Below are 23,124 nucleotides of genomic sequence, written 5' to 3' on the forward strand. Positions count from 1 at the left end.
TGATTCAGTGACGGAGCGGTTTGAATGAATCCGAATTTTAGACCGTTATGCAAGCGCGTTTAGAATCAAACCAAAAGAATGATTCATTCACGAATTGGTATCGCTGGTTCAGTCGACATAAATTCGGGACACATAGAATAAACTGCTGAAATATTCGCACGTAAAGCGTTTCTCAGGTCAATTGGAGCGAGTATCAAACTGAATTAGCCGCATCGCCAGGAAAAGAGGAGGAGGGAGTTTGGTGCCGTCGGGCCGCATGGAGATGATTGGCGGGCCGCATTTGGCCCGCGGGCCGCCAATTGAATAGCCCTGGCTTAAACCATATGCACATTCCTCTCGATGAGCCCCATGTTTCTGGGCTCCCCATGGCTGTTAAAGGAGTCATGACCTGTAATTTTCACTTTTCCACGAGAAAAAATGCATGTTATGATTGCCTAACGATTATACACTGGCCGGGAAGCCGATATTTAAAAGTGAAGCGTTTGTTTACCCCCTGGGTTCGTCAACCAGCCCACGTGCACGCGCACTCAAATACGTGATGTTAATTTCTGCGCCGACTTGACGTCAAGTCGGCGCAGGATATACCATATATGGACACCGCAGACCTATGCTGCAGGAAGCCCGCCCTGCCCCTCTCCCCCTCATATTCAGTCGAGCACTGCCATTACGGAATTCCGATTCGAAGTACGCACTCGACCGTGAAAGATGCAGAAACGTAGTGCACACGTGAGTTGCTCTGTTGTTGACTGCCAGAATCAACATGGAAATGCTTTTTCTCTCCCAAGAACGGACCAAGCTATCAGGGACCAGTGGATTAAATTCATTTTTAATGACGCGGTTCCTACAACCCTTCCCACTGGCTTAGGTGTCTGTGCTAAACATTTTACAAAAATTGCGTTGCAATGATAAGATCTTTATTCACGCGATCAACAGATTGTCTGTCAGTGTTGTAGTCGAGACCAGCTCACTCGAGTCCGAGTCCAGACCGAGACCAGAGAGGGTCGAGTCCGAGTCGAGACCGAGACCAAAGAGAGTCGAGTCCGAGTCGAGACCGAGACCAGAGAGAGTCGAGTCCGAGTCGAGTCGAGACCGAGACCAGAGAGGTTGGATAACCTGGTTGGGTCTAAAAACCAGACCTAAAGATATCTTCAAGAATATGTAAAATATTTGGTGGTAACAATAAAATTGGCACCATACTCAAACAGTAAATCAAATATACCATGGAATCATGTACACTGTAATGGTAAAAAGGCCACATAGTAGGTGGTGTAAAGGTCATTTTATTACAATTATTACGCGAACGTTAGTCTCAAGTCATGCGCAGTTGCGCACAAGAAAGTCAGCAATCATTGGACGTTTCAATCAAACAACAATTTAAAGAAATATTAACATACAGTAACAATCATGAAATATTTTGAATGGGACTCGAGTGGACTCGTGAATAAGTCCGAGTCCTAATATGTTCGAGTACGAGTCAATTCCGAGTCAAAATGCACACGAGTCCATGACAAGACCGAGACCATTAAAATATGGTCTCGAGACCGAGTCCGAGTCTCGAGTACACAACACTGTTGTCTGTCATCTGCTCAGTCAGTGCTCATCATGCTGCAACCTTTCATGTGATGGAATAGATTTAAATATAATGCTTTAAACGATACTTTTCACGATTTGTTAATCTCGATAGCTGTAATAGTAAAAACGTAGTAAAAGTTTTCGAGAGAGTTCATGTAATACTAGCTATTTCATATGCAAGCATGTCAGCCAATCACAGCAGTGGGCGTTTGCACTGCAGACTGCAGTCTCACAGCAGACACGCCCCTTAAAACAGAGTGTTCAAAACTGAGGCTGAAATCAGGCTTGGAAAAATGGCTTTTATTTATAAATTATGACAATTTTTGATGAAAAAATCATACGAACATTATAAGGGCACCCCAGGCAACATTATAAAATAATAAAACAATCCAGTTCATGACTCCTTTAAGAATATTGGCTGTAAGTGTTTGTCTTTCTGAGCTAAATGGCTCTCAAGGTCTTCCATCCGCCCATCAGAGTGCTTGCCTGTCTATTCATATCCATAGTGATCAATCTGGGTTGGAGTCCTCGCTTACCTTCCTCGCTTTTTGGAGAATCGGTTCTATTTGTGGCTGGAGAGGAGTTTGTACTAGCCCTGCTGATTTGTAGATGAGGCTTTGATAAACTCCATTAGCCTGGCAGACAGGGTAGGTAAACTCAGACTCAGAGGGGCTTTGGAACATGATAAAGGTGTAATTTTGGATATTTCTGTCTTTCGCTTAAGCAGAAATAGCTGGCCAGGGATATTACAGTACCGAGATGGACTGACTTGCTTTTAAACAGATTTTGGCACCAGTCTCTGCAGATTTATGCTGGACATTATTCACAGATCACATTAATTCTATCAAAACCTCTCTCATGATGGACACTTTAAATGGAATCTGTACACATGCCATACAAAGTCATAGCCGTTGATATGGCACCGGCCCATATTCTTCCTCCGTACAAAACCAGCTGTCGACAGGATAATACGTTACTACGTTGTGTAAGATTGCAAGACACCGGTCTCAGGGCACATTATAGCTGCTCAGCTCTGTGAATGTGAGACTTCACAGATCTCTTTTAAACCTGTGATCACCCCTGATTGTTTCTTTCTCTGATGTTAAGAACAGCATGCAATATTGCTGCTGGTGGTTCTCATCACAGCCGCTCCAGGGAATTGGTTCTCACATTCTCTCTCATACTATTATATTCTACAGATCATTTGGTTTCTGTGCGGCGTTTGGCTGAGATTTTCAATCTGTTAGATGCTCTTCAGGTCTTTTGACCACTGCCTGTTTAAGGATGTTTTGGGTGTTTTTTTTTGTCAGTATTACACATATAGAACGGACCTTTAGGGACTATATCTTCTAATGGAAAGATGTGATGATGTGATATGACAATTGATGTTGCTTTCGATAACCATCGATAACCATCTCAAGACACCTGTTGATGCCACTATAAATCTGAACCGTCCTTGGGGGGCGGTCCAAAAGGCCCAACAAGGTATTTTAAGTTGATCTTTTTCTGCCAGGGATAATGTAACATTTTTCAGTATTAAAGCTGCCCTGTGGAAGATTACAGTTTCACTTTGAAACCCAATAGGCTGAATCTGGCCTGATTTGTGTACCAAGCTTTGCAGAATTCAGAATTGAATGGAGAATGCTATTTAAATTCCAAGGGAGAAAGCCAACATGGTGCAGAATTGTAATTCAAATTTGAACTTAAAGAAGTGGAATTTAAATGCAATAAAATTGAAAGAAAACCTGTGATTATATAAGAAATGTACATTTACATTTAATGTACAATTATTTATTCGTTTAGGATCATTGTGGAATAACTTTTTTTTGTTATTTATTATTATTATTATTATTATTATTTTATTAATTTTTTTACAAAATTCTATTTATTGTAAACGCTTCCAGATAGAGCCAAACATCAATACAAAATCAATAGATTTTATTTAGATGTAAATACCTACATTTCGGGGAATAAATATGCAAATGAATCAAAATGATGTATCCAAATGAATTATGTATTAATTAATGTTTTATCACAAAACTTGTGATAAACTAATGACAATGTTAGACTGCTGAAATGCCTTGTGACAAGATTCCTCTTCCTGTCATACTACTTCAACATCCTTTGGGTTGCAGTCAATTCAATTTAAATTCACACTCATGATTGAAGGTGGCAGTTCTTAAGTTCAGAATTTTTCCCAACAGATACAGTCCTGGAATATGTAAAATCTTAAGACATTTTTATAAAATATGACAGCAAACACACACAAATGTATTCTTCAGTACCCTCTACCCCAAAATACCAAGGTCTTTGAGGTAGAAACAGTCTCCTTGGTTACAGGATCCAGAGGAGAGAGATGGAGACACTTGAGGGGGAAAAAAAGATCACTCTCTTCCTTCATTTCATTCCCTTTCCTCCAGCTTCAGCTCCCACAGCTAATCCTGTTTGGAAATATTTTCAGGGAAAAGAGGATTATGTTGTAGTGTGCTACGAATTTTAGCACAGTTCACTCACACTTAATTAAATTCATCATTGTCTACTAAAAGCTTCCATTCTTCTCACTGGGACATTTGCTCCAATAAATAAAGAGTCAAGGTGATGTAATTAAGTCAGATGGGTTCTCCTTGTCTGGGAATTTTAGGCTACGTTCAGACTGCAAATTTGCTCATACGTGACACAGATCTATTTTTCTCATGACAGTGTGAACAGCAAAAACACACACATGGAATCTGATCTTTTCAATTCCGATTTGGGCCACTTCCTAAATTCGATACAGGTCAGATGTTTTGCAATGTGACCTCAGTCTGAACAGTCATATCGGAATATATGCCACTTTTTAGGCCACATTTAAATTGATGTGAACAGCTATTCAAAAAATTTGATCTGACCAATAAATCGTAAATGAACACTAAGGCTTGCAGTGTGAACATAGCCTTAGGAACCTCTGAAACAGGATTTTCTGAAGAGGAAAAGCAAATCTGTTTACAACAACTAAAACATTTTGGAAATCAGAAGCCGCAGTCTAGACATCAATGACACAATTCCTTTTGATGGCCTATTTTCTTTGGTTCTGTTTCAAGAGCATTATTTCCTCACATAGACAAGGCCAAGACATTCCCATAGAGGTGTGCGATATGAAGATTTTAGATTGTGAGCAATCAGATTGTGGACGATTAAAATGTCTCCACTCTCTGCCTTTGAAGAGAGATCATGCTACAGTGAAATAAAATAGTGAAAAAATATGTTGGTCATATTGCTTACCCCTATTTGGCCTATTTTTTTTCTCTTTTGTTACCTACTGTATTAAGGCTATTTTTCTTTTTTAAATACGGAAATTTATTTTGCTGTACTGCTTAGTGACTTGCAAAATATAGTCTGAAAAATAATCGTGATATATTTGTTGCTATATCGCCCACCCCTACATTCCCATGTGTTACTGTATTGAATTATTGATCTCATGTTCCTCGGCCTCCAGTATGGACCACCACACCCTTGGACTCACGACATCATCCAGAAAATATTCCCTTCAATAACGGTTTCAGAGATATATTGCTTTTGTCATGTGTGGAGGATAGAGCCCTATAGTGGAATAGAACATACAAGCACATGCTGTCTGCTCTTTCATTACATTAGTTATTATATCACTAGATACAATCTCCACTGTACAATGATGTCCGAAAGTCTGAGACCGCAATATAAATGTGGGATTTTGAGGGTTTTGATTAATTTATAACAATTTATTTTAACATAAAATAACAGAAATATGGGTAAGACTTTACAAAAAGCTCCCAGTAGTTAACGTTAGTCAATACGTCAACTAGAAATGTTACAGTATTTAGTTTAAACATTAATCTTTGCTAGCTTTAGTTAATATAAATACAACTGTTCATTGTTTGTTCAGGTAGATTAAATAATATTAACAGATAGAACTTTTGATTTTTATAATGTATTAGTAAATGTTGAACTTAACATTAACTAAGATTGGGAGATGTTTTAAAATAAATTTTTCATTGTTTGATTCATTTGATTCATTTGGTTTAAAATGACGAAATAAAGACAAATCTTCACTTGTGGTCTTAATCTTTTATACCCAGTTTGTATAAAATATTGTATTAATATTGTTTGTCTGATATAAGTGTCAGTTTGTCATAACTTTCTTTACCTCTACCCCTTCTCCACTTAGGAAACATGCTGTTGTGGACTACAATCTTTATTGTATGTCAGGCACGTAACCTCACACAAGCCAATGTTTACTGCTCTTGACAGCAAGATTGGCTTTTTTCGGTCAGGTTGATAATGCGGGGGAACAGAAGTGTTTGAGTGAGTGCCGCTTTTTTTCTTTCCTGGCTGGCACATAGTGGACTTCTCAAGTGTCACTGTCTTGTAGCAGAAAAGTGTCCTCTCCTCTAGACAAACTGGAAGGCTTGATAGCTGAGGACTCTTTAATGAGATAGTAGGTGCATGGAAACGTATTCAGATTGTGGCCCCTCGCATTAGAGCCCAGATATTATTACCATGTAATGGGAAGCTGAAAAGGGCAGTGTAATTTTGGTCTCCTTAGTTAGATTAAAGGTGCCCCTGCGGTTCTTGTGTTACTTATTCCAACTAATCATGAGGCTTATGTGTGTTTGTGTCAGACAGCATGCAGACTGTGAAATATATCAACGAAGCTTCATAAAATATCTTTTGCAAAAAATATTTTGCATTTGTATCACATTACTGACTGTTGATTCAAATACACTGATTAGTTGTGTGTTTAATGATCTGGTTCTTTTTAGTGTCATTCCTTCAGAAGTCAGACTCTTCTGGCTGCACTGTTTGGTTTTGATTCACTGAAAAGAACCGGCTCGTAATATTCATCTGTTTGGGAATCGGACTGTACTGGTTGCGCTATTTAGTTTTGATTCACTAAAAAAACCCCAGCTGCGCTGTAGCTTTGATTACCTGAAAAGAATTGGCTCTTAAGATTCATTTGTTCGAGAATCAGACTACACTGGTCCCACTGTCGGTTTCACGATGTAGGTTCAGTTCCGTCCGCATCAGGGAATAATGTGCATGTGAAACTATTAAAAGATCCGAACGTCATTTAGTTTAACGCCTGTTATTTTAAAACAATGGCACAGGCTCTGAATAATAAAAGATTATCAGTTCCCAAACCTATGTGACATTTAACAGATCTTTATAAAATACATAATATTGTCAACATTAGAAATGAGAATGTGTAATACCACTTTATGAGAGTAGATTACAAAATGGCAAACATCAAAAGAGATTTCTGTCTTTTTAGATGTGTGTGAAAAGATGAAATTGCTTGACCTTAAAAATTTAATTTGAATTATTGGTTGAGAAATGTTTTCAGAAACTTTACCTTTGTTAGGGACATCCACTCCAAGTCTATTAAATAATTGATGTTGCTTTGAACTTCCCCTTTGTGTTGTGTGTGTGATTGATCCAGCTGTTTAATGGCACTCCCTCTTTTCCCAGATGGCCTATTTGACTCAGTCCAGTCGGCCCTTTCTTTAACATACGGCCCTAATCGTGTCTCTATATCAATAGCTGCATCCAAATTCAGAGGCTGCATCCTTCGAGGGACACAGCCTCTGAATTGGGACACAGCCTTGCCTGCCTTGATTAGTTGTGTATGACAGTCCAGCTGAACCTCATGGGCCTGGGCTTGAGGCCTAAGATTAATTAAGGACCTGTGCTGCCCTTTGCAGTGATATCTTTTTCCTGTCTTTTCATTTTCTTTGCTGCACCAACTTAGCTCATATTCTTAAGACTTGAAAGCTGGATGACATAGTGCACTCAGCTAGATGTAGACTTTGCACAATAGAAATCCTATGTGTAGGCCAACATTTAAAGTGCATTCTCAACCCATTTTAATTTGCATATGTCATACAGTATTTTAGACTGAAAGATACAGCAAAAATATTAGTGTTATTTTAGTATTATTCATATACTATACATTTATAATTTTTTTATTTGTTATAATAATAAATATTTTAACTTTTAATTTAATATTTTAGTTATAGTCAGTTTAAGTTTAGTATATTAATTTTACGTGCTTTTGTCATTTGTATTATTTTAGTTTTTTTATATTTCTGTATATTGCTTTAAAAATGGTCTTGCTCTGAATTTTTTATTTCAGTTTTAGTTTTATTCATTTTAGTACTTCAACTTAAGATAAAATATAAATATTGAATGAAAAACCTAAATAAATAGTTTTAGTTATTCTGGGTGGAACTTGATTTGAAGGAATTAAAAAATGAGGGATTGGTTACAGCCATAAAGAGAAGTCATTTCAGAGGCCAAGCAATTTATTGCATTTGGATGCAAAATTATGAAGACAAACTTTTTTTTAGATGGATAAACCATGCACAATAAGACCAGGAACATTTTAAACTAAACCGAATAACATCGCTTTTTGTTCCTCTGATGTTGATCTGCACAGCTTTATTTTTAGTAATATGTTGGTCAAATGCAAAAAGCTTTAATAATATAAACAATGAAAAGTAAATAACTACATTTGTTTTCTAAGGCTCATTGACATGACTCACCATTACTGAAAATGTTGGCGCAGGCACAGATGCTGTTTAGGCACGGGCGTATTTCAGGCCTCTCCCTGGGAACAGCTGGAACTCATATGAGCAATGTGTTGCATTCTGAGGACTGAAGTTCTATGCTTTCAAAGCTAGCTTGCTATTATCAGCAACTCCGAAATTGCCTACCCTACCTTTAACATTGCAAAAAATTGCACTTAAAACACTTTGCTTATGTTGGTTTAAGTGTTGTTGCTTGAATACAATCTGCTCTTCCTCTTTCATTCCCTTCTGGACCTTATTGACTGTGCTTTGTTTTGCTTAAAGGCAAACAGATGAAATCATAAACCGAATGGCAGTTTCCACCAGCCTGAGAAAAGCCGAGCAGCTTTGTCTTCTTCCCCCTCAGGTCGGCGGCCTCTGAACTCATGCGCTTCCCAGGAGTGTAAGACTGATGCGAACTGGACATCAACTCCGTTGCTTAGTCGCTCTGATCTCTTCACTGTGGCCAACTGGTTGGTTTCTCTTATGGGCAGTTACTGTGCCAGAGAGGTGATGGATGGCTTTAATGAGTGTGAGTGGCCCCTCGGAGAGCTCCCTCACCCTAGCCGAGGTGAACAGGGAGATTTGCGACTGCAAGATTCAGTCAATCTGACAGTGGAAAACATTCTTCTTCCTCCCCACAGAGAGAGCGACATGGTGTGTTGCCAGAAAGACAAGACTGTGTGGTTTTGATATTAATCCTCTGGTTATACATACTCATGTATACTTACATATGGACATGGGTCATTCCTGCTATACAATGCATCTTGAGCTCTGCAACTTATTTATAAATGTAATGTTATTTAAAGAAGTTTATTTATGAAAGTTTATTAATTCTTATAAATTCACACAATGGCAAAATCTAAACAGGATGGGAATAATGCGCTACAGTTAGTCATTGATCAGTAAGAGATTGAGAGCTTGAATAAGACCATCAGCTAATTCTTAATATCATTTTTCAAATAAAATGTAACTTATTCCTGAGATGGTAAAGCTGAATTTTCAGCATCATTACTCCAGTCTTCAATGTCACATGATCCTTCAGAAATCATTCTAACATGCTGATCTGCTGCTCAAGAAACATTTATTATCATCAATGTTGAAAACAGTTTTGCTGCTTTATATTTTTGTGGAAACCGTGATATATTTTCTTTCAGGATTCATTGATGAATAGAAAGTTTAAAAGCATTTATATGAAATAGAAATCCTTTGTAGCATTATAAATACCTTTACTGTCACTTTTGATCAATTGTGTCCTTGCAGAATAAAATCTTACTGACCCCAAACTTGAATGGTAGTGTATTACAAAATTAATCAAATGGTAATACTGTGTGCTTCTGCTGTTGTTTTCCCACTATAAATGATGTCACTTCCTGGAGGATGTTTAATATTTTATCCAGAATATTTTATCCAGGATGATAAATAATATATGATGGAGGCTAGTAGGAATGACCCATGTATGCACATGTATAAAAACACCTTAAATTGAAAAGCACTTCCATTCACTTCATAAAAAGATAGGTGGGTGATACATGCTCAAGCATGTATTTGGGATCACAGATCCACTTATGCAAATCTGCGTGGTAACGAGACACACTTGAGATGGCCTGCAGGCTTCTCTTAGCTCATTTCGAGCGGCCGGCGTGTGGACTGACACGGCCTTGTTTCAGTCAGACAGCACGAGCGCTGCATAACAACAACGGCTGAGGTCAAGGCTCCACACACAACCCAGTGTAATTTGGAGGTTTTAAATGTTTCTTCAAAGAATTCAGCCACAGGTGTCACTGATGTCTGTCATGAAAGAGATTTCATTCCCCAGAATGAAATGACGAATGCTTCTCCATTTCAAACGCATGTTAAAAAAAACACCAGACATATAGCTTCAGGATCATAGGAAGCCCAGCTTTAATTCTACCTATCTCTGCCATTTTAGTCTTTCTCCCAGATGGCTCATGCAGGAGCTTCAAAAGCTCCTGGATGTTCTGTGGCTCCATCCTGGAGCTGATGGGAAAGGAGGAGATGAGATGCTGGAACACTGTAGCACATCAGACACTACAAAGACCAAATGGTCAGAACGAGGAGGCAGCCGGCGGCTCAAGATTTCTACAGATCTCTCTGTTCTTGACTCCTTTGTCTCTTTTGTTTCTTTTATCTATGGCTTCCTGTGACACTAGAGGCTTGGTTATGGAAATCACAGGTGTACTTACGAGTGTTATGAACTCAAGGCAGAAGAGATGTTGGATGTTGCTGATATACGTTGAATATTTGATTCCTCCCCCCAGTTTTTCTCCTCGTTCTTGTGGTTGGATTTTGTGCCAGTGCCAAGCAGGGCATGCTCACTACTAGTTTGATGATTGAGGACAGAGGCATTTGAGTGTGAAACTGTCGCAGCGTGTTATGGCCTGAGGGTGCTGTTGTTTTTAAGTTCAGAACAGAGGCTGCATCCCAAAACCTAAAAAATGCCATCTTCACAGACAAGTCTAAGTAGGTAGGAAGGCATTAACACGCATATGAATTCAATGTTTGCATAACATGATATTTTCACCTTGGTTTTTGATTTGCCACTGTGAGATGTTACTTTTCTCTGGAACCAAGATACTTGCAAGTTCTTAAACATGTCTGTGGGGACATGGTTACACCACTTTAGACATTCTACTTACAATAAGTAACTTTGCAACTGTGGACTTTGAAATAATGTGTTACCTAAATGTGTGTATATATAGGGCCCTATTTTAACGAACTAAGCGCATGGTCTAAAGCGCACGGCGCAAGTGCACTTAGGTCGTGTCTGAATCCACGTTTGCTAGTTTAACGACGGGAAAAATGGTCGGCGCTAGGGGTGGGGGAAAAAATTTATTCTTAGATGCATCGCGATGCGGACGATTCTGAATCGAGCGCGGACAGTCTGTGGCGTGCACATAACAGAGACGCGCACATAACAGAGACGCATGATGGCTGAGGGCCAAATTCGAACGGCACCCTCTTCGTTAAAAGCTAACTTATGGAAAATTGGCAATTTCATTGTGACCTATTTAGTATTTTCTGTATTGTTTAGTTTTCACATCAATATGCTGTAAACCGATCTGTTATACGTACGTTATACTGCCCTCCACAGTCACAGTGTGTATCAGTTCAATGCCAGTCACAAAAAGTTACATTTTGACTGTGCTCTCTGCAGATGTTCATTCACTTTTTTGTATAAGCTGTTTTTGATTGTGGTACAGTATACAGCAAACATTTCAAGTTATAACTCTTTATTATTTAATTGTGTATAAGAGCAGCTTTGTATGTTACTAATTATTCAGAATATGCGTAAGTCCACAAGCATTATGTTTGTATGAGAGCTGCTGGTACATAATTCTATATTTTTGAACGAAAACTGTTTGTGATTTTGCTACAGCAAAATGTTTTTTTTGTCTGAAGGATTATATTGCTCATTGGAAATAACAGGAGGATGTTGGTTAGAAGTCTATTATTAAATGCCAGAGATTCAGAATATGCTGAAGTTTGTAATCATTTACTACAAATACGCTGCTAGTACAGGCACACATTTATTTTCCTGTTGGTTCTTTGCAATGTTGGTACATATGCTGGCAAATGTAACCTTACAGTTGACTTGCCAAATCACTTCCATTTGTCTTATTAATAAAATTAATATAGGAAGTATTGGAAGTAAATTCTTTATGGGTCATCATAAATACTTTGCTTTAAAAGTACCAAGTAGTCACAAAAAAAAAAAAGATGCATCGATAATCGTTACCCTCTGAATTGTAATCGAATCGAATCGTGAGGTGCCTAGAGATTCCCACCCCTAGTCGGCGCCTGGTCTAAAAGGGTTGTCCCTATTTTCCTAATGAGTAATGGGTGTGTTTTGGGCGTAACGTGCAATAAACCAATCAGAGTCTCATCTCCCATTCCTTTTAAAAGCCAGTTGTGCTCGGGCCATGGCGGATTGCTATTTACATGGAGGAATTTGCAAGTGGAAAGACTGAACGGGTCTCCAGAGAGGAAACGGATATGCTCTGCGCAAGGTTATAGCGTGCAAGCAGACCATTTTCGGGACAAGCCGGATTCCACCATTTCTTAATATACACAATAATAATCTTTTACATTGTAATCCTTTTATTTTTAATATTTGCCATGTTTGTGTGCAGCTGCGCATCCCTGTGTGTGTAATAAGAAAAGTGTATGCGCGTTGTGGACCCACCTATAGGCGCACATTACTAATGCGCCCTTTAAATAACAAAAAAATACCCCACCATTGACTTAAGACCAGGTTTTTGTTGGTCAATGGCGCAGTCAAATTCAGTTGCCTCAAAATAGTAACACGCCAACAATGCACCTGAACACACCTCGTTTTCAGACCAGCACCCATGGGAGCACAAATAGGCGCAAATGCATTTGCTATTTAATTACACAAACTACATCTCCCATAATTCTCTGCCTGGACTCATCAGCACTCATTGTTTTCACCTGTGTCTCATCTTCTTGTTTGCTCACCCTATATAAGCCTGGTTTTCACATTCATTCCCTGCGAAGTCTTGTTTAGTGTTTATACATTTCTGAGCAATTCCACTATTTTCTATGTTCCTGGTTCTTGATATCTGCCTGTGTCCTGGTTTCCCCATTCCTGTCTCACCCTCTGGATTTGTTTGTTTGATTGGACTGATTTACTGTGACCTTTTGCCTGTTTTCGACTATGATTGTGGATTACCCTTTCAATAAAACTGCATTTGGATCCTCAACCTTCTTGTCTCAGAGCAGTACGTGACAGATAGGGCCCATAGTGCTACACTATAGTGTTACATTTTGAAAGCTATATATGAAAGACATTTTATTTTATTACTCATTTTATGTGTGTGTATTAGTTCTGAGAACCAGTATCCTTTTTTTCTCTGTTTAAATTTTTTTTTAAATACATTTTATGTTTGGAGACACAAGGGTTTCTCTCTTTTTTTTTTTTTTTAAATACAGACAAAATCATAAATTCTCCTGCAAACTTGTGAGTGAATTGTGTGCATACTTTGGGCGCTGCAAGCCAACAAAACCCTGCAGATCTAACAAGCAGAGAGCAAGCAGGACTCGAGTTGCCAAGTGGCGTTTTCTGGCTGCTAATGAGCTCTTCACTGGGCTTCCCGTGAATCTCCACCGGACCACTGTCATAACATGGCCTTGTTAGTTCCCGGTGATGGTTTATCTGTGGCATTTATATGACTCTCTTAATTGAAAAAAGATGGGGTCTCAGCATGTGGCTTTTTCAGGGTTGAGGTGACTGTGTTGTGTAAGCAGTGTCCTGTAGTGTGTGTGTCTGTACAACACATTAGTGGGTGGCTGACTTAGACTCCTATGAATTGATAGTCATGTGAGTGTCTATCTGTTTCCTTTGTTTGATATTGGCAAATAATATAGTAGTCATACCTGAAGGTACGCTAGAAGGCGTTGAAGTGGAAAGGTGGAAAGGTGCTTCCAGTTGGCTGTTCCACCGATATACACGAAGAATAGACTCATGTGATCATGCAATGTTTGCGCAAATGTTGGTGAGTTGTTTGAGCTCAGCCTTTGTTTGCTATAGTCGTCTTTGCATGTAGTTTGAAGTATTGTTTGTTTTGTACTGTAAATCTAAAAGATGCTGTCAGCTGGAAATATGGTTGTTGTTACCTTTCTGATGCTGATTTACTTCAATATCACTAAAATTCCTGTTTTCTTCAAACTAAACATTCTCTGCTTCAGATAAAACAATAGACCTTAGGCAATGTTGACAGTGTATTTTATGTGGCATGAATAAAAATGAGGCTGCAGAGTCCTTCAAAATGTCATACTGTGGTGGACCTACAGTAGTGGTCCATCATTCAGCCAATGCAACATTGAAAATATGTCTTTCAAAAATATCTGAACTGCAGAGGACAAACACTTCAGAATGTAAAAAAAAAAAGAGAGATTTTTTAAAGAAAATAGATTTAGATAGTAGATTTAGATTACTTTGATTATCAAATCACAAGCTTTGCGATTTAGTTGAATGGTACTGTGTTTATTTACATGAGAGCACCTCATGATCCTGTGTTTTCAGTGTCTCAGAGCGGGTTGATTTGCAGATAATGCCACTCCTCATGAACTCCACATGTGCTGTCAGTTTGAGTCGTGTGTAGTCGAGGAGGGTTTATAAACTGGCTGCAGTCAAGAAGCTTTAAGGATTCTCTGTGTTTTTCTAATTTTGTTTCCAATTTGGAAATTAAGAAATTAATATAGGCATACATTTTATTTTTGTAATTTTACAAATGTAATGTCAAATAAAATTATGATTGTTATATTATTTAATTAAATACTTTATTTTACACTTAAATATTTTTATTAGTCATATTGCTATATAATCAAAAAAATATTGGGCCAAATTGTGTAACATCAAGAAGCAAGTATGTGTTCCCACAGCTTTCCTAATGCAGTTTTTTTTTTTGTGAAATAAACATATTTTAACATTCAACTGCTGTGTGAACAAAAATATAGCAGTCCACTCGTACAATGACTTTGGCAGTGGAGTGAAAGAATGTGCAAGTGGTAATCTACTACCGGGCAAACATTACTTCATTAATATTCATGAGCCAAGCTAATAAGGTTTTCAATGTACCCCTCTCAATTTTCAGATTGCTCCTACGCCCCTGGTCAGAATAAATATGGCGTCTGTACACCTCCATTCCACACTCCCACTGTCTGACATTTTAGCCTGTCTGGGGAGATATTACCTTTCTCCATGACTAGTGTATTTTAGTCACGAGGATGAGAGCTGAACTATTGTAAGTCACATAAAAAGAGTTAGTTCAATAATAAAAGGATAGGTGCAGTGAAAATCAGGGGTATCTTCGAGGCTTTTGTACAAGAAAAGTCCAGTGCTATGGTATTGCGTCATGGATTATTTCTGTGTCCATGCCTGACCCCCTCCACCTTGATGAGAATGGCTCTAATGTCTTGATGATGAGGCACAAAAGGAGCTATTGTATCCCGTGGCTCCCATGGGCAGCCTGGCTGGTACAGCGACTGGAACTTGGTGCGGTCTAGTGGGAGACAGAGGGTGGCACCCCAGAGATATGACACAGCTCGCTAACGCTACCTGACAGCGTAGCCACAAAGAGCGCCTTGTTCTGTAAACAAAGACCAAGGCTGATATAGAAATGAGTGTTAATGTGTGAGAGTGTCACTAAACCAACAATGGCCACATCCATGTATGAGGACGCACAACAGTGTTCCCATGAGGAACTGCGGGCAGCCGTATCTGGGGTATAGGCTTTTGGCACACCGTGTTTGTATAGCTGGGTTTGTATGAATTGCAGGCATGCAGAATTTTGCTAGGGAACATGGAGTACATTCCTGCGTGCTACTGCTACTGTACAATACTTGATGAAGGATGAAGCAAAGCTATTGTGGCCTGACCTAAATTCCTCTCGTTTTACAATGTCCAAAGAATTACACAGTGTAGCTCTTGGACCTTGTCGTACACCTTAATTTGAAAACCATTGGTAGCTTTGAAAGCTTTGAAAGAGCCCTTGTTTTGCATATTTTTTATTTATGAGGGAACACAACTTATTATTTTGTGCTCAGTAATAGTTTATACAACAAATGCCTTTAGAATACTATATTTAAATGTCCCTCACAGATTTCAGTAAAGATTGTGTGCGTTCCTGTAGCTTAAAAAGTTAACAACAGCATGTAAATGAAGCCAGTCAGAATCTGAGGCAACTTTTTGCCATCAATCATTTTGGTGTTCAGGTTTTTTTGTCTTTTTTGAAAAAGGCTGGATTGGTCTAATTCAGGTTAGAAGTTCACAAGTTTGCTAACATTGCTTTTAGTGTCTATAACATTTCTGCTCTATTCCAAAACCTATGCAGTTGCTTACATAGTCTGAATTTTAAGGCATCATATACACACTTGTGACACGAAGGCTGCTTAAAAAGGGAGGCTACTTTATTATACTACCTTATTTTGGTTAATATTTTGGCTAAAGCATCCTTTGTGGAGAAAACATTTCCATAATGCATTGTGATGAAAACTACTCCAGACTATGGGTGAAGCGAGTGAAATGTTCGTGTAAATAAACTTATTTCATTACATTAAAAAAAAAAAATTATAGATTTTTTTCCGTAAAATATTTCTCAATATTCTTGATATTTTTCTTTATTTAATTAACAATAATGTATCAGATAATATCACATAAATATTTCAAAATAATTGTTTAAAAATCTAAAAGTATGTTGCAGTAATATAACCATAAAAATGTTAGTAGTAAAAAATTTGAAGTTTTAGCTCAAAATACCCCACAGATCATTTTTATAGTATGTTAAAATTGCCACTTTATGGGGGTGAGCAAAAATGTGCTGTTTTGTGTGTGTCCCTTTAAATGCAAATGAGCTGGTGCTCTGGCCCACCTTCAAGAAGAGGGCGGAGCTTCAAGAGCTCATGCTTCTGCAACAGCAAAACAGGACAATCTCACGCACTGAAATGTAGTTAACTAATGTAGAAGTAGTTAAATAATGTTAGGCTAACTAATGAAACCTTACTGTAACGTGTTACAGATAAACTGAAATCGTAATATTTTTGAGTTACATATTACCTTAGAAAGGAGGACCTTTAAATATTGCCCTGGACAAAGTGGGGCCTTTTAGTCAAAAGGTTCTGATCAAGCATTCTAAAATACTATTTATTTCTACAGTTCATATTATGATTAATTTGCTTCGCCGCCTTGTGATTTACAACCTCTTGTGTGATACTGACCACATTCCCAATGTGTTTCATGCTCTGTAGCTGCTGATTATTTCCAGGTGTGGGTGGCTAGAGCCGGTGATGTCAGTGTAAGAGGAGTTCTCTCCACTCTTCCTGCCTCTCCTTTGAGGTCTCACAGTATGACTCACAGAGCTCATAGCACAGCTCAATACGCACCCATGCTGGACCAAGATGCTCCCTAATGAACGGCAACAGTAAATCATGTTTTACACTATTGGAAATGAGAACTGTGTGAAGTGAGTGCAGAACGAAAAAGACAGACACGCTAATGTCTTGCTAAACAGCCATAGAGGTGGAATTGATACCAGAACTCTAAATGAGAATGATGGGCCTCTTGAGCACATTTAGATTGGAGCAAATTAGTATGCGTCGAAGTCGACCAATGAAACGAGGCTAATCTGCAATCACAGTGGGCCATCCATTTCATTCCCAGTGAGAGAGAATTGCTTGGGGAGAGACTTGTTTTGATTACCTTGCATTCGAAATTAGCTAGAGATATCACAACATGTTTGTATTTATTCTGTCTCGAGGCACAAATGGCGTTTCTCTCAAGGCCACATAAAGTATTTGTCACTGCAGTTTGGTTGGAACATTGAATTTACAGTGTTTATTTCCCTCTTTTTGCTTCATTGAAAACAGCATTCAAACTGCATGAACTCCAGAAGTTATGGTATCATGATCCTCAGGTTTTACCCTGATGATACCCTAACTTGTGGAGTTCATGCAGTTTGAATGCTGCTTTCAATGAATCATCGTTTGTCAGGTTTTTGTCCTTAAAACGCTCTTGTGTTTAGGACTAATACTGTACGCATTTGAGAGAGAGAGAGAGAGAGATTCTCAACAGTGTTTGGCAGCAGTGTCTCTGCTTATAGTGAAACTGTAGTTTATCTGCTTCAAGAACAGCGCTGTTATTACCTCACTAGTGAGAAATGTCATGTAGCTTTTAAGTTGTTAAACTATTTTACTGATAAAATCGTCAGAGCAGCGGCAGCGCTAACAACATGTTTCTGTGCGAGTGTGTGTCTGTACTCTGTGTGTGAGTTTGAGTGGAAGAGAGTAATGGCAAAAAACATGAAAATAATTTGTCCTTTTTATCCTATTGTTTACTATATTTATTTGCTTGGTCAGTGTCGTTGTGTTTTTTTTTTTTTTTTTCTGTTGTAGGCTGTAAGGACTGTTGAAATTACTGAAATCATTTGGCGAAGTGATTTGAAACTGTAATGCGGTCAAGACCTGCCTGGAACTACTTTAGCTGTGCGTTTCCCTGAAAATAATTGCACACCTTAGAATGTTTGTAAACCAATCAGACTCAAGCATTCAGTATAAGTTATATAATATAATTATAGCTATAGGCTATATCTCCAGCTTGTTGCATATTTTTGTAAAGAAATTTTTTTTGCTAGATATAAAATATGCTAAAAAATATCATTATTTTGTTGTGGGACCAGTGAAAGTGTTGAGCTACTGAAGAATAAATGTGTCATTGTTGAGCCCTTCAAACTTTTAGACTGTAAAAGCTAAAAGAAAAGAAAGACTTGACCCCCTTTGAAGTAGCGTGAAGGGCTCTTTGACCTGTTTTGATATGCCAGAGTGTGTCAGGATCCATGATCTCAGCCAGGCGGTTTCAGCAGCTATGGGGTCCAAAATAATGCTTATTAATGCAGAAGCCATGTGACTGGCACAGTTTCAAAGCATATTCTCCCCACCCAGAGATCATCAGCTGCGTAATACCAACAGCTGGAGACTGGAGCTGCTCAAAAAGGCGTCGCTTTCTTGCCCTCCCTCCCATATTTTAGTCGCCAAGGGAAACTTGGCTCCGACTCTCTCATTCTCTAATTTGGAGGGTCGTCTCCTCCCCTCCTTCCTCCAGGATGGCTTGCACCTCCTCCACACTTCCTTGAACTCCGCCTGAACTCCTGGCAAGAGCAAAGCAATAGAACCTGCATTGTTTTGTTAACGCTCATCATGCATTCACACATCTGGATGCTTGTGGAGCGGAAGTTTTTTGTACTGCTAGAAACAGTTGGACCTCCTGCTGCACATTTCAAGGATGTCATTTAATGATGAGGAAGACTGGGACAGTTTCCAGAGTTTAGCATGATTTAGTCATATTCACCTCATTTGCAACTGACAATTTTACACTTTTGTTTATCACCCACACAGCTAATCTATCATATGGAGAGCACTTTTGCTTCCAATAAGTTCCTAAAGAATAAAATTAAGACATGATGGAAAAACCTACATTTTGTGGAATAATAAATGAATGTCCTGTTTCAATTGGATATAAAATGGCTTGCACATGCATACTCGTGTACTCAAACTACCCAAAGTTTACCCAGATGAAATCTCTCTCTCTACAGGAAAGGTGTTGAACACAGATCTGCGTCACTACCTCAGCCTGCAGTTCCAGAAAGGCTCTTTGGACCACAAGCTCCAGCAGGTGATCAGAGATAACCTGTACCTGCGCACTATTCCCTGTGAGTATCCCCCTCTGATCCTCAAATCACATTAAATGTGTTAGTGCAGGTCACACTGAGATGACTCTGCCATGACACCAGCTACTCAGACAATAATTATGGTGTCAGTGACACTTCAGTCCAACATTTCATGGGTTTGATGGGTACTGTGAAAACTTTAGGCTGGTTGTATTACAGTCAGCACTTTAGCTGTGTTTGAAATTGCTCCATGTTTAGTGCACGCTGTGGAATACACTATGTATACATTGGATTAAATATTACAGGCAATCTATCTTCCAGGTTCTTCATGCAGCATTTAGTTATGACAGTGAGCAGTGCTACACTTCTAATGATCTGTAAAGCATTATATAATGCATTATTGATTCGTTCGTTCGTTCATTTGTTCATTCATTCATTCATTCATTATAAAATGATACTTCTGGTTTATAGTGAAAACGTATGTTTTCAGTTTTCAAACCAAACGTATTTTATTTAGCTGTTTAACATTGTGCTACACATCTTGAGATGTTAGCACTTCTAAAGCATGAGGAATATAGTTCAAAATAAAAGTTTGAATTAAAAAATATAAATAAATTTGCCCTATATTTATCACCATGTTATTGCTTTAAGATTTATGAAAACTATAAATCTTGTCTTGGCAACTAGATACGTTAGGTTTTATTTTATTCCATTTAATGGTGCCAACACTTTATTACATTTTTTATGGTTTTTGTTTTAATTTTACTTAAATATATTAACCCTGGATGAAATCTGTCATTTTATTAGTTTCATTAGAGCAGAAGTGATCTGATGCCTGGAATCTGAATGATCATAATCTGTGTGCAATCCTATATTTGTCCTGATCCACCAAACAAAGTTGGAAACGGGGTGTTTCAACCAACACACAGCACTTTTTAGTCATTTTCAGCTTAATATCTAATCTAGGTCTAATCTAAAACAGCTCTTTAGAAGTGCTTCTGCCAAGTGCTTGTTTGTACGCAGTAATTTCATCTAAAGGGAATATTGAAAGAGTAAATAGACTCAGCATGTGTTTTCTACAGTTATCTTTATATCTGCTAGAATAGACACTTCACCCAGCCCTGGTGCACATAAACTGCAGCTGAGGGTCTTGAGTCGATAACGACACAGAGGAATGATATTGTTGGAATCACTTTCAGAACGATTGTTTCCAGCTGATGAATGATAAAAAACATCGACAGCCAATCAAAATCCACCTGACTTTAAAGAGCTCGATTATTTAAAGTGGCAGACTATATAACTGCAGCTTGCGGTCATGATAAACAGAAGGTTGTCGTCTGTTGTTGTGGATGCTAATATCGTTATAGTTATCTTTATAGTTATCATTCTTGGTGTGAACGGGTATTTAATCCTGATTCCTGCCACTTGCCTGCTATAACAAGCAGATGCCGGAGGCCACTGATGCCTGCCTGATAATGATTTATTCCTTCTCTCCCATTTCTCTTGTGCCAATTTTAGTTTCCATACTTCCAATGTCTGTACTGTTTGAGCTAATGTCACATAATCATGATCGATTAAACCTGTTAGGTAATGCAGAATTACTTGCCTGTATTGGCTCAGGAATTTCTTGGCAACGTTTTTCAGATACAGACTGTCTGGAACAGAACAATGATTTTTTTCTTAAAGACATCAATGCCAACGAACCAATACTTAATCACGAAATGTGTTTTGATCTTCTCTTATACAGAATATGTGGTCTGGCCACAAACCAGTGAATTAGTGAAACATATGCCTTAATTACTCGTACATCTTTAATTAGGGCTTTTTTTTTTCTTTTTCTCTTGGGCTGTGGTGTAATCTTTTAATTAGTGCTGTTGGTTAAGGTACTTATCACTATTAATGTTGCTCATACTTAGGGTTAGATATTTCAAGAAACACTTAATGCGAAGTATTAAAGGAATAGAGCCAAAAATTATAATTCTGTCATTTGTCATTTAATCACCTGCTTGACTTTTTTCTTTTGTGAAACACTAAAGATGATACTTTAAGCCTATTATATCATATTTGATGCACATTATCCCTCTAAATTATCAACATAACTTTGCTGAAAAACTCAATCCCTCTGTCATCTGATTGATAGTTTGATTCATTGCATTTTTAAAAGGCCTGTTGTATAATTTTAAAAACCTCCATCTTCAGGTCATGCCAAAGTGTTTGCTGTGACATTTTTAATGGTTTTTATAAAGTTAACATAAGAATAACTTTTATATTGTTGGTAATATTTCAAGATGAACACTTACTGGACTGAAGAAACATTGGTTTATTTGATTATCCATACATCATTTCATTTACAAAAAGTGTTTATGAAAATAATGGCCTATCATACTTTTAAAGGTTCAATAAACGGTTCCATTTAAAAGAAAAATTGACTATTTCATATGTCAAGCTTTACAGGGTCAATCACCTATAAGCCGCATAGCAACAACCCACTTTAGTCTCAGTGAGTATGTACCAGCAAACACTATTCATTTTCAGTAATAAACCAACCTACTGTAATTTGGTCTCTGTCTGTTGATTTAGAGATGTGATGTAGTTCCCACTGTTTTCATTAAATGAGTCCTGCATGCTGGCGTGTGGCTCTCTGTGATTTGGGATTTTAATGGACACCAGTGCTGAGCAGATGTTTCGTTTGCTGTGGCTCAACATTGCACGAGACACAAGCTCAGTGTGAGGGCCTACCTGGAATCTCTAATGTCAATCTCATCCACTGTTCTTGGTACTGGGTGTTCAGACCCATGACTTTACACACAGTCCTCCATTCACACTTTTCCATCCAGTATAATCATGAGCATCAGGGATGAGAGCCAGATGATGGACACAGGTCTGGTCTAATTATATTTAATAGCGCCGGTAATAGCAGTAATGTCAGAGTGAACTGGCATAGTTCATCTTCCAGGCTTCAGTCGAGTAAAATAATTAAATAATGATTTAATTGTAAGTTATTAATCACAGTAAAGGTGAAGGACAGTGAGGATCACTATTGCCATTTAATTGCAGCCAATATTTAATAATATATTGCTAGATTTTTAAAGAGATTTTATTTGAAAATCAGTTACTCGCTATATGTTGTTCCAAACCTGTATGACTTTTTTTTTTTTCTTAGGGAACACAAAATAAGATATTGTGAAAAATGTCTCTCTTTTTTTGGTCCATACAATGGAAGTCAGTGGGCTCCAATGTTGTTTGTTTCCCAGTGTTATCTTGTGTTCATAAGAAAGTCATACAGGTTTGTCACAACATAAGGGTGAGTAGAAGATGACAGCATTTTTATTTTTGGGTGAACTATCCCTTTAAATCAGTGGCACATTACCCATAATTCCTATGCCTAGCCCTAGACATTTTCTGTTAAAAGATTATTTCCCCTAAATATAAAAATTCTGGCATTATTTACTCAACTTTGTGTCATTTTAAACCTCTTTTAATTTTTATTCTGTATAATATTTTTTTTTTTTTTTTTGAAGAATACGGATTATTGAATCAGTAAGAACCGAATTAGTCGGAATAAATCATTCAGTCAATGGATCAGTTGAATGGATCTACTGTTTCAATGAGAGAGAAAAAAAAAACAGTTCAAAAGAAAGAATCATTCACTATTCCGGTTCTTTCACTGACTCAAAGACCTGGTCACTTCAGTTCTTAACTTAATACTTTATTGATTACAGCTCACTGAAGAAGATTATCAGTGATCAATCTATCATAAGACTTCG

At 37.9% G+C, this 23,124-nt stretch overlaps 1 protein-coding gene across 2 annotated transcripts in view; it reads left to right on the top strand.

The window, feature by feature from the left end:
• The window catches only part of magi3a (membrane associated guanylate kinase, WW and PDZ domain containing 3a), a 134,123-nt gene that overhangs the window by 57,439 nt on the left and 53,560 nt on the right, over window positions 1–23,124 (top strand). For both annotated transcript variants that reach the window (XM_082145382.1, XM_082145383.1), the window contains exon 2: window positions 19,283–19,399. In XM_082145382.1, the coding sequence (XP_082001508.1) occupies window positions 19,283–19,399 (117 nt within the window). The remainder of the gene's footprint in view (window positions 1–19,282; window positions 19,400–23,124) is intronic.

Source organism: Leuciscus leuciscus, assembly GCF_965113295.1.
Source record: "Leuciscus leuciscus genome assembly, chromosome: 18".
Classification (NCBI taxonomy): Eukaryota; Metazoa; Chordata; class Actinopteri; order Cypriniformes; family Leuciscidae; genus Leuciscus; species Leuciscus leuciscus.